The 13,276-nt window shown below is 43.0% G+C and overlaps 1 protein-coding gene across 1 annotated transcript; it reads right to left on the bottom strand.

The window, feature by feature from the left end:
- Positions 1-781: 781 nt before the first annotated feature.
- Positions 782-1,683, bottom strand: LOC6602608. Its single transcript, XM_002027597.2, has 2 exons — positions 1,513-1,683; positions 782-1,448 (listed from the first exon to the last, which is right to left on the bottom strand). Exon 2 carries the CDS (start codon positions 1,436-1,438, stop codon positions 1,082-1,084), a length of 357 nt encoding a protein of 118 aa, XP_002027633.1. The 5' UTR covers positions 1,439-1,448; positions 1,513-1,683; the 3' UTR covers positions 782-1,081.
- Between the last annotated feature and the right edge of the window lie 11,593 nt (positions 1,684-13,276).

The following is a 13,276-nucleotide window of genomic DNA, read 5'->3' as shown; positions in this document are numbered from 1 at the left end:
TTAAAATGAGGCCCTTTTCATATATGTATGTATGTATATAAAACGAGGGGGAACGTTGTGAGTTGCTGCTAAGGCCGCCACTCTACACTTATACACGGTACATAATCAGTATGGTTCACCTCCGGCAGACGACACTAATATTGAACGACACGACAAAGAGTGCGTTCTGTGATTCTAATTTTTATTTTCTCATATCTTCAAAATTGTGGATGCCACAGATTTTCGTCCTTTGCGGGGACGGGAGCCGGTGCGGCGAAATTACGAAATACACTTGTGCAGACAAAGAGGACCATGAAACGTGTGTGTTAGAGAGAGACAGAGCGAGCGAGAATATGAGATATGATGTATGATTTTTTAATATGTTTTACTAAATATATCTAGTGATTATGTACTATTGGCGGTTAACAGGTTGTACGATTAGAGGGGGTTGACATGCGGCGGTACAGCGACACTCGGGCGGTTGGTTGTGACGCGAATTTTCTGCTGACCTCAACTCGACGAAAAGTAGTCGAGCAAAAGGGAATTGAACGATCATGCGATGCGACGGACCAATGCAAAAAGGCACACATCGATGTATGCGTGTGCAGCTGCGGGCTTTGGCTATACGTGTGAGAATGTTACAGTTATGTTTTGGACACGAGCAATAACAACACAGCTATGCGCGTAAAAATAGGAGCTTCAGCGGGACAATACAGTGATTAGCATATGAATGGGGAAAGGTATGTACATATGTACATATGTATGTATAATATAAATGAATATTGAATTAAAGCTAAGGAGCTAATTTCTCAACACGAGCTTAAACGTTTATTTCTGGATTTTGTTTCATAATGTCTTCATTTATATTTGGTGTATCAACCGTTAATGAATTTATCTTTCCAAAATACTGTACTTGAAGTGATTGAACTTTGTGCATTACAGAGAATTTTCGAGATTCGATATATTTTGTAGAAATTTTGTTAATCCGAAAACAGAAAGCGACCGCTGAGAGTCAAATAATTTTGATTTGTATCATTCTGAAAACTATTACAATGAATTTTCACAACCAAGCCAATGGTTAAATGGCAAACCACATGATCGATTAGATGGGCTCGAACGAGTCCAGTGCCAAGTTCTGGAAAAGTTCCAGCTGTAGCTGGACATATGCAATTACCGCGTCATGGCAAAAGTTCATGGCTTCCTCGAGGGTTACCCACTTGTCGATCATCTCACCGACATAGATAACATGCAAGTACATGGCCCCTCCGATCAAGGCATGGTTGAAGATGCCCATCATGTTGTTCGAGATGCCAGATATGTGGCTTGCATTATTGTTGCCGTTATTGTTCCAGTTATGGTTACCATTTCCGTCTCCGCTTCCTTCACCGTTACCGCTCCCACTGGCCACGGTGAGCCCAAAGGCATCGATTTGGGTTGCTGGATTCAGATTTATAACCATTCTGAAAGCGCTGAGTGGCGAAAAACGGCAGATGAGATCAAGTCTCGGCTACACACACTCAGTTTCTGGCTCACCTCGATAGAAAAGCTGCTTGCAAGGGGTTCCAATTGAATTTCAATTGCCTCTCAGCAGATGGTGCTCCTTTCTGTCGCGAACGATGAATCCTCAAATACTGTGTGGTTACTGCGGTGTGTGGTGCAGTAAGCCGGTATTGATATTCAGTTTCTGGTGACGGGTTTATTGTTCGAATTATTACTCGTATTGTTCGTATATGTTTTGTGTATTCTGTGTTGTAAATATAATTGACATGAATGCCCTTGTCTTGACTAAAAAATGTCTCTGACTTCCCTTTTCATGACTTCTAGATCTTAAAAAATTGAACAGGTATCCCAGCCAGTGTTTAAGCTGTTCTCAGTAATATACATTCGACATTCCGCACTTTTATTAATAAGGAGGATTTATTTATGGTCACTTAGAAACATGATTCATTTATTTTTCGATATCTGCTGGCTATATTTTCTAGCTATTGCTAGCTTAATGCTGTGGTTTCGGCCATCTGATTCAAGCACCACATCAGATTAAAGACAGATGCCCCTAACACTTGTTGCTTTCCACCCGGCCACCAGGTGGCGGGGCTAATGCTTTTCTTAGTAACTTTACAGATTTTTACTGGCAACACTGATATCCAAATACTTTACACAACTGTACCACAGACTGAGCTCTCTGACTTTCTCTCTCTCTCTGTATGAGTGTGGGTGTATGTCTGTCATCGCCTGCTAAAAATGGAATAAAAGTTCCACCGCAAAAGTTGTTGACATGGCAGTTCCCTCCTCTCCTCAGCCCACCAGTAACCATATTCCATTTTATAAAACTTTATTTATAGCGGTAAATACATCGCGCAGAGCGAGATAGAAACAGCGCTAAGCGTAGCTTAAGCGGAGCAGAAGCCCCAATGCAATTAACTCAACTTCTGGAAGGGGGATACAGAACAGACAGAGGCAAACAATCAAACGGAAATTAATTGCGGGATGTGTTAAAAGTGAAAGGCAAAAGCTGTTCTGGAAATGATTGCCAAGCGCAGAGTTACAGAGTCACATAACCAACCCCAAATCATACCCTTTTCCCTTCCCGAACCATCTGATTCATAGCTGGGAGCGTGGGAGCATTGACTTATGTACGCCCTTTAGCGGGGGAGCACGGCAAGCTGTTTTGGCATTCTGCCAACTCATTGAAACTCATGTAAAGCACAGCAGAATTTACCATTCTCATGTCACTGCCATAATCAATTCCAGTGATCCCAGGACCGAAGCTTAATTAAGACTTCATTACGTGTACTTTTCCGAAGGTGGAAATCGACGAGACGATTGAATCCCTATCCGGCTCATAATGAGGTGCCTCGCTGGATCGCCGAGTGCGTTAAATCCGAAAGAAACATTTAACTGCTTGCCCTGTTGCCAATCCCGCGGAAAGCCTTGTAGGGAACTGAGCTTTAAGCAATCATAGCCTCGGCGGCATGCCTTGGTTGGCTCCTGCATCCGTTCTGCACTCATTGAGCTCCAGCCGAGCAAATGATAATGCTACAACCACAAAGCAGGTAACTTACTTTCGAAGCCAGGCCAATGCTACCGCCACGCCCCTAGCCACGCCTCAGGCCAAGCAGACTTTATAATGCTGAAAAGTTGAAAAGGTTGAGTGATGTTGAAAAATGTAAACTTGATGTGAAAAACGCAATAGTTTGTGAAAGGACGTCCCTCTATGTGAAATGCAACCAGAATTAAAAAAAAAATACGCGAAAACCGAACGCAGAATCCTATGGAGTGATCATATCTAGCAGATTGCCGAATCTGGATCAGATCGGATCTTTATTATGGCCAAAAGGAGCACATTCAATTGCAGTGACTACGCAATCCATTCCACGCGCTTACTCATTCCCTCTCGCCCACACAGTGTGCAGTATTCGGGCTATAACGGTTGTTTAGTGTCGGTTTGAGAAAAGACAGAGACAGATGTAGTGGAATAAGCGGTATGGAGAGAGAGAGGGAGTGAGGGATAGCATACGCTTACGCATAAAATATATTGTAAAGGTTACATACATAAATCACTGACTGAGCATCGGATATTAAATTGTATTGCACTTACCCCGCTCGTTTTTTCTGAGTTTTAAAATTCCCTTATTCCATCTGTTCCTATTCTGGTTGGTAAAGCAACAATCCAGCGATGACCATCTGCAGGCCTTGAAAGATATCTGCGCAACGCTTTGTCTGATTGAATCATGAATAACAGCGTCAGAAGAGGAGCAGCAGATCGTCAACGGTCAACATGACCTCAAACGATATTTGACATTTACATTTTCTTCACTTTCTCCCTCATGTGGTTGCTATTGGAGTTTTAGATATACAAACATGCAGTCAACATACAGCATACATTTTTCAATATTTCAATGTTATCGCAATGAAAATTAAAAAATTGGTATGCCATTATTTAAAATACTTACAGCTATCATTATTTCAGAAAAAAATTTTTTAAATGATGTATACTAAAGTTTTTAGGAGAGAACATAAAATGTTCACGATAAAAAGTCTACATACAGCGTGGGCATCCCTTTAATATTTCAAGAAATAGTAGGTAACAAAAATGAGTTCCCGACTATTATGACGCCTATCTTCGTTGCCTATCAAGCTTATTGGGTATTATTGTTACTCTTTTTTTTGGAAAAAAGGAAGGAAGTACAGTCTTCTGTGCGAAATTTAATTATCAGCCTTCGTAATGATAAAAAATTATATGGCGAAATCGCGGTCAAAGTCAAATAGTCAAATTAAGTCGATCCACCGTCCAGACCATAATTCGCAACAACAACAACAGCAACAATTCCACGGAAAATAGGAAGAGATCAGGAAGGCCAAAGAAGCTATCGAGTCGCGACGAGTGAAGCATCCTCAAGGAAGTAAATAAAAACACGAAGATAATTGCACCAAAATTGGCGGAACACATCGATAAGTGTTATCAGGAGTCAGGAGTTTTTTACACAAGGGTAGTTTCAAGAGCCGAGTTCCAGGAAAGAAACCATTGATTTCTGAAAAGAATCATATTTTGCACCTGAAATTCGCCAAAGCGCACTTAAATAAGGATCCAAACTTTTGGAAAAGCGTTTTATTTACTGATGAAAGTAAATACAACATTTTTAAAAGTGATGTCCGTACCAAAGTTTGCAGAAAGGTAAAAACCGCTCTTGACCGTATTAGCACGATACCAATCGTCAAGCATGCAGGCGGTAGTGTAATGGATTGGGGCGCTATGGCGTCGTCAGGAGCCGGTATCTTGGTGTTTGTGGAAGGGAATATGGATCGCTTCCAGTATAAGAAGATTTTGGAAGATAATTTGCAACCATCGGTGGATACATTGAGCCTGGGAAGCAGTTGAATCTTCCAGCAGGACAATGATTCAAAACACACCGCACATGTTGTGCGGGTTTGGTTGCTGTATTATGCCACAAGACAGCTTCGTTCACAACCCCAATCGCCAGATCTTACCCCAATCGAACAACTTTGGGACATTTTAGAAAGATTGGTACGGAAGTATGACATCAGAAGTCGGGAAAGTCTCAAAACCGCCCTTATTCGAGCTTGGGCCGAAGTTCCGTCCACAACAACGGAAAATTTGGTGGCATCGATGCCCCGACGACTACAGGCTGTTATATGTAGATGCCAATGGTGGACTAACCAAATATTAAAAATATAATAAGTATTAATATTAAGATGACTTTGAAACTATAATACAATAGCATAGAGGTTGTATGTAGACTTTTTTCCCATGAATTTGTTATGTTTTTGTTCTTATTGTTGAAAGAAGAATTATAAATTCAATTTTTTCCTTGATGTACATACATATAAATGTATGTCCACGTAGAAAAGTCGAGTCCAAGCCCGAACATATTCCAAAGGCAGGAAACCTATCGGACAAACCCACATTTCAATGCCCGTTCCAGGATCTCCAACATAAACAATTTATGCACAACAAATTCAACTCTTTGAATGGAAGGGAACCAAATAGGAAAAAACGGCTGAACATGCGAAAACCGAAGAGTTTCGAAGCCTTATATACCCTTGCAGCCCAAAGGATTGCGAATAATGCTATATATTGAGAATTACGAGAATTTTTGGATTCTTGTTTCGGCCTCCCTAATCTGTAAAATTGTACGAAATTTTCTACACAAGGCAGGTTTACAAGTTGATCATCTTAATGGAGTGCGATATTCTTCCTAGTCTACGTGGCGGCCATCAGGAAAAACGAACACACCCGGTGAGATGTTACGGAAGAAGGCATGCTCCGGCTTTCAGCTTAACAACTTTCTGCTGGGTTTTTTAGCTAAGCCAAAAACAAGACGCAAAGGAGGCGAGGCAGAGGAGGACACAGAAAAAGGAAAGAGAGAGAGAAAGAGTGTGAAGAAGATAGAGAGATAAAAGAGAGAGAAATATAACAGAGGGAGAGAGAATGAGAATAAAAGTGCGGGTCATTTGATTGTCTGTTTGGACGGAGAGACCTCAACACCATCGATGATAAGCGCGAAGTCAACACAAAATGGTGAACAGTGGGTCAGAGTCAGCATTGAGACGGGGAGGAGCGGGTAGTGGTGCAGTGGATGTTTATTGGGCAGAGAGAGCGAGAAAGAAAGAGAGGGAGAGCTTGGTGTGTGTACTGAGAGACACGCAAAGTCAACGCAAATGGTAAATATTTAGCTCTCGGCTGCACTTGAGATTAACTTGGACACAGATGCAGCCAGGAATGTGTTGGTGTACGAGTATCTGTGTGTGTGTGTGTGTGTGGTTGGACTTGGCGCCAAGAGGGAGAGGGCCAGCAAAAGGTCCAGGGCTGACAGCAGGAAGTACTTCAACACAAAACCAAAGTGAAGCAAAATACAAACACACTCAAAAGTGAAAATGGAAAAAGTTTCAATGGTTTTATCATGTTTACTTTTATTTGTGTCACTGAGTGGTTGTATAAGCCCCGGCACGACCACAGCTCGGACCCAGACCAGGGTATACACACGGTGCCGGGGTCAGGGGACGGGAATAGGATATACAAACACACACATAGCCATAAGGACCTTATGTTCAACGCACTCGAGGGAGATCACTGACTGCCGTGAAGTGCCCGGACAAGTGACAGCATTGGATTTCGATATGGAGCCCAGGACACTGAAACTGTCCTTGGCCAGTAGTTGAAGCAGGGTGTTACTGGGAAAAAGGACCGTATTGAAAGTCAAAGGAGGCGTGGCAAGTGGAATGGGGTAGAATGAGTGAGCCTTTACCCTGAGCATAGCTCTTTTCCCCGAAACTGAATACAACTGAACCCCATAAGACTGCTTCGAGGTGCAACTTTACTGTCAGCTCACCGACCATTAAAGTGTCTTCCTGTCTTGTTCCACTCCCGGGCATCTGCCTAATCAGCTCTTCAGCCGAGTGGAGTAAGGCTTGTAGTTCGGCCCTCGAAGACCCATTTTTTGGTACGTTGCGTACGCCATCCGTATCCGAGTTGACTAGTTTCTTTATTTCTGAAATTTAATATTTATTTTTCGTAAAACAATGGCGATGCCGCAACAAAAAGTAAAGAAAAACGTGCAAAAATCTGAAGCTGAAATGCACAAGGAGGCGGAGAAACAGAAACTTCAGTGGTCCCTGGTAAAAGCTGTAAGTTGATACTGTCCAATCATTACTTGCTGGACTGATTGGCTCTGACCAATGGTTCATGAATTCCTTCTGCATCCATTACCTAAGTTGAAGTACTACAATCGTGGCGAAAGAAATTGGTTTGTGGCAACGCTCGAAACGGGTATACAAAAAGGCATAATGCAATACGCCTCCTACAAGTTCGATTTGGCAAGGTCTGGCAGACAGTCCCGCTGGCATCCAATGTTGTCCGCGAAGCTAACAAGCAGACGGGAAAAGTCGGCCGTCTTTGATAGCCAAATTCATTAACCTGATTAAAATGGTCGAATACTTGCTGACTTATGGCTATGGATTGATGCTGTTGCCACGACGGGGCCAGGAGGCCAATAACCTGTTCACAGCTGTGTGCCGGCCCTGACCGGATGTGGCTGTCTGGCATATAATCGGAAGGACTATTCCGCGGCGCTGGCGTTCTTCCCGACTGTGCTTGAGTAGGAGCCGCGGGGACAGTGCGATGTCCGGCTGGCGATTGCTCTGCTTCCAGCTTCCTGAAGAGGTATGATCTGGGCAAGGCCCGTCGTGTCTTTGAGCGCAGCCCTCGATCAAAATATTAAACACCCCTCAGCGCTGAGCTACTTGGCCCGTCACTATTTCTTTGTGGGGAACCATGAAATGGCATTGGCCATGGCCAGCAAGGTTTTCCACCTCACTAATCGCCCGGAACTTCTGGCCCAAATCTGCTACCAGATCGCTCGCAGCTGCATACCACAGGGAGGTTTAAGAAGGCGCTACAGTTCTACAATCGATCATTTCGAGGGCACCGGTAGGCTTAACCTTAACCCCCAACTATCTAGGGCTGGCCCAGATGTGGCTGCTACGGGGACGGAAGGACAAGGCGGTGATCAATCTGGAGAGCATGCGGAAGCTGCGGCCAGAGCATCCATTTGGACTGCGCCTACTGTCTGCGCTGTATCAGAGCCACAGGTCACTCAAAAAGCTGCAGCAGGCCATTGCTATGCTTGGCGGAGACTATGATAGCTTGATTTTGCTGGCCCAGATCTATGAACAGATGAAGCTCTGGAGGAAGACCATTAGTTCCTATCAGCAGGCTAACCAAGTCTGCTCAAGACAGGGCTTGACGGTGCCCGTCGAGTTGATACATAATCTAGGAAACGCCCTTATGAAGAACAAGCATCCACAGCAGGCCATCCACACCTTTGACCAGGCTCTGGCCAGGGAAAATGTGTGTGAAATCATTAGGTGCTCACTCACTTGTACGAAGCCGTCGATCCTACCAACCATTAGGACTATGTGGAAGATCCCTTTATGTAAAGTCTTTCTTGTAAAGGACACTGTTGCTCCCCTTGTTGATCAAGGATTTTTAGATGGTTTAGATGTTAGGTCTCCACTTTTTAGTTTGGAGACTTTATGCCGATGTAATGCTCCTAGACAGGCTTAAGAGGATAAAAGGGGGATACCTGTCAGCACTTCTAAGCCATCGTTGGGCCCCTATGATGCCACCACACTCGTTCGAAGCCTTTAGTTCCTGATTTATTGTTGACCCTCTATTTGCACACCACTCTTGGATTATAGTTTATGCTCATGCCAGCCTGCTGTATAGACGACTAAGTCATCAGCATACCCTTGGAATGGGATCACTTGGCTATTTAGACTGAAAATAAGTTAATCAATGACCAGAGATATGATTCAAGTTTTGAACACTTCTTCTGTCTCCATCACATAACAGCTAACTGAAAATAGGGAAAGATTTTTCCTGGGCGTTATGTATCGCTTCGTAAGAGGTGTTGTCAAAACTCAAGATCTGGCTCGTGAAGGCTCTCCATTTGGCACCCAGTTATAATTACGATCCAGTTATAATTTTCAATCTGGCCCTGGCCAGCAACGAAAATACGATTGCCATTTTTGACTCGTTCCCACCAGAAATGTCCGAAATGGAGCTAAAGGTGAAGAAAATATTTGAAATGGAGAAATGCGAGGTGCTGAAAAGCAGGTGAAGAAATGTCATCGGCTTCTGGAAAATTTCCTTCGGGCAATGAAACTGTGAAGGCACAACCTTCACTACAGGGCAGCGACACCTTTCCCTGGAGGGCAACTTATGATTTTCTTACGATTTTCTTCTCGTACAAATATTCATTATAATTTTTGGCCCACCAACAGACAAAGCCATGAATTTTTATTTACCCTCCCCTCTGTAGATAGCTCCCCAATTAGACTAAGAAATAGATTAAGGAAACCCAAAACGTCGAGGCCTTCTAATGACTATAGGGTAAAAGAACACGGAACCAGTAGCAAGAACCAACAAGAGCATCACCAGCGGTGGACCTACACGAACAACAAGAGAAAAGCACAAAAGAGAGGGAAACGGAGAGAGAGCCAACGATCGCTCCCACTCTCACACCCACGCATCCAAAGTCAGGGAGCCAACGGCCAACACAGCGGCAGCGCGCCACGAACACCAAGAGAAATGGCACAAAAGAGAGGGAAACAGAGAGAGCCGATCGATCTCACACCCACGCAGCCGAAGGGCCGACGGCGATACGCCTAAAACCAACCCCCGAGCAGAGGCCGGGAGCCGAAAGCTGCGAAGCGGCAGAGAAGCTGCCGAAAAAGATAAGAATGAAGCCTGGCATGGTCCAGCGCGAGCAAGACTCGAGACTCTCGGTCTTTGCTTAAGCGAAGAGCGAGTTGAGCAAAAACAGATTTGATCGGGTCTTTTCAGTCCATTTTCTCAATGTGTCCGTCAATGAGAGGTTTTTATCAGACACGCCAAAAGTGTCAACAGCTATTTGCGAGCTATGCTCGAGAGTGATTCCCGAACTCCCACGCGGAACAGTAGAGCCACGGAAAGGCAGTATAGAGCAAAAAGTGACAGAAAAGTGAACGCCACGAGGATCATCAGCAGCAGGAGCCACGAGACAACTGGACATCGGCGCAGGGAGAAAAGGGTGAGCCACCTCACGTACAGTATGTCTATTAATTGTTTGCAAAATGAAAAAAGTCACGCAAGTTCAACTTAAACATAATTATTTATTAGAAAAGGCACTTGTTTTCATGTTCAGTCCTATACAATGGTTTTCTTTAGTGTATTCTTAACAAAATAGGTAACAAAAGAAAATGAAAAAGAAACAAAAACATAAACAATTCATAAAAACAAAACAAAAACAGCAAATATCGTGTGTTTATTAAATATTTGCAAAATGCAAACAGTAATTTAAAAAAATGTATATCCTTAAAGGATGCAGCTCTATTTGGCTAATATTTTGTGTGCCCTCCATTAGCATCCAATACTCCTCTGAGACGTCGCGACATCGATGATATTAGGACATTTATGTCGTAATATTCGGGTATTTTTAGCCACTCCTCGTTTATACACAGAATCAAATTACTTTTTGAGGTAGGGCGTCGTTTGGCCACCCTTTTCTTTAACAAGGCCCACAAATTCTCGATAGGATTAAGATCCGGACTCTGGGGGGGCGTGTCAATCACTTTGTTGCAATTGTAAAGTAGCTCATTGTCCTGGTACAGCTTGTATTTAAGTTTGCTGGTGTTCTGTGGATCAACGAAGCCAAAATTCTACGCACTTTTTGTCAATTCATTCTTTAAAATGTCCAAATAAAATTCTTTTGTCATAATGTCATTGAAAATGCGCAGCTCTCCAACACCTTTGGAAGAAATACAGCCCCAAACCATCACTGAAAGCTTGCCAAATTTCACAGTGGGCACAATGTTCTTTGACTGGGGGGCTGTATTCGGCTTACGCCAAACTTGTATCAGATTATCTTCTGTTCGTTTACCGGGCATTGCTAAAACTTCAAATAACACAAGAAACTGAACTGAATGCAAGAAAATATGTAAACGAATGACTGCAAAGAAGACTTATGAAAAGCACGCGTCTGGTCGTTTTTGATTTGGATGTCCCGTTTGTTTTTCCTTCGTCTTCTTTCAATCAGTGTTTACATATTGCAAAGAATTAATAGACAGAGTCATACGTGCCGCTTTTTTGTTTTTTTTTTTAATTTCTTTACCGTTTGTCTTGGAATATTGCCCTTTTTTTCGTCATACCTACAGGTTAAACACATTTTAATAACAGTTAATAAAAAAAATTGCCCCACCTTTTGCCTTTACTCATATTTTCCATGTTGAAGTCAAACTTACATATGTGCCTTTTTACATTTTGCAAACAATTAATAGACATACTGTATGTGAGCGGGGAAGTGATCGGTGCGTTGGTTCGGGATCAGTGCAGGAGCCATGGCTTCTCCATGTACTTGCATGTACATTTTTAACAGTTGAAGGATGACAATTAGGAGCGCCCAAACCAAAAAATAAAATAAAATCACCATTGCAAAATGTATCACAATATTTATATATGTATTTATTCCTAATCTATACAGTCAATTCAGGGCACTAACAAATTATATATGTATGTATTCATGCTAACCTGCTAGGGAAAATATTATTTTTATACCCGATACTTAAGAAGTATATGCAATAGCCAATCCGTTACCCTTCGGAGATTCATTATGCATCGAAGGACGTACACTACTGAATTCGTTTTACCAGTTTTTAGCAGGGGCAATGAATGGTGCTTTATCATCAGAAGTTAAACTAAGTTGATCGAGACATTCTTGTCCTGAAAATCAACGTCGAAAGTAATAGAAAATCGTGACACAGAAATGTTCCTGCGTTAATTCCAATTTTCTCCAAAAAATAATTCTTCGCTTATTGTTAAATGATATGAAACGGGACCATAGAAAAAAGTTCTAGGCTTTTAGAACAATTCGTGCGTTAGGAGCCTGCACGCAGCCAAGGTCATCGCTACTTGCTCCCTCTCCGATAGGAGAGTGATCGTAGTACCCTGCCTGGCTAGCTCGTCGGCGGCGTCGTTCCCCTCGATGTCCCTGTGGCCAGGACCCATATAAGGAAGAGATCTAACTGCTCTGCGATCTCGTGCAGAGACCTGCACGTCATTTGCAGTCGCTGAGTTCGGCGATATTGAGCCTAGAGCTTTAATAGCTGCTTGGCTGTCCGAGCAGACGCACACTAAGTGCATGTCTAGACGTAGTTTGGAGACGATGGAAATGGCCTCCTTGATGGCTACAACCTCCGCTTGGAACACACTACAGTGGTCCGGGATCCTGAAGCAATGACTGATGTTCAGCGCGCTGCAGTAGACTCCGCCTTCAACGCGGCCGTCTAGCTTTGAGCCATCAGTGTAGAAGTGAACCGCCTTTGCGGGTCCTGGTTTGCCCATCTCCCAGTCCTCCCCAAGTGGGATTGATACCTGGTAGGGCGTCGAGAGGTGATCACTAGGAATACAGTAATCTGTCCTCTCTGGTAATTGCGGGAGTCTCATCAGGATTCCCGAGTGCCCAACCGCGGACTCCTTCCACAGTTTGGCTTCTCTCATTCTAAGGGCATAAAGTGTTGCCACCTCCTTACCTCTGAGATCTACAGGGAGGAGGTTCAGCACGGGCTTCCCCAGGAGTAGTACTGGGTAAAAACAATAACAAATTGCCTGCACGAGTCCGATACGTTACGTTGCGAATATTGTATTTATTTTAAACACATGTTTACAAACAAAACACTGGTGATTAACACAAAGTAAAATGAAAGTAAAGAGATTCGATGATATATCAAAACAAAGTGACGGCAACGTTGCATGCAAGAGCTGGAAGCTGTATTTCAAGTGGTTATTAGGGACTAAAACTTTGAAATCGGTATATTACTACATGTGTATTAGGCAAAAGCTTACAACGCAAAAACATTGTTATCGGAATGAAGGGAAAAATTTCCCTGTGGTAGTGACGGAAATAGAGAGATGTTACGGATCTGTAAGTGCGATAGTGTTATAGCAGGTTATACATATGTCCGAACGACAAGTCACTTCAAAACATAGAGATAAACAGGAGCGACGACATGACATGGCTTTATCGACTCGCCTATTGATGCTGATTAAGAATATGGATACTGTATGGGATCGTTTTACAAGTTCCGTGGCTCGTCTAGTTTTGAAATTTCCAATGTAACTGGTGGTCAATAGCCTAACTTAGGCGTACAAAATCAATTAGAAAATCGTTCAAAATATGTCCAATAAGAAACTAAATAAAGTCTTGGAAAAATACAATTTGGGCATTGGTTTCAGTGCGCG

Source organism: Drosophila persimilis, unplaced genomic scaffold (genome assembly GCF_003286085.1).
Source record: "Drosophila persimilis strain 14011-0111.01,24,50 unplaced genomic scaffold, DperRS2 tig00000622-arrow-arrow-pilon, whole genome shotgun sequence".
Taxonomy (NCBI): Eukaryota; Metazoa; Arthropoda; class Insecta; order Diptera; family Drosophilidae; genus Drosophila; species Drosophila persimilis.
This window is presented reverse-complemented; position numbering and strand designations above follow the sequence as displayed.

Coding starts and splice junctions, on each gene's coding strand:
- LOC6602608 (XM_002027597.2), bottom strand. CDS start 1,438: ATGGTTATAAATCTGAATCCAGCAACCCAAATCGATGCCTTTGGGCTC.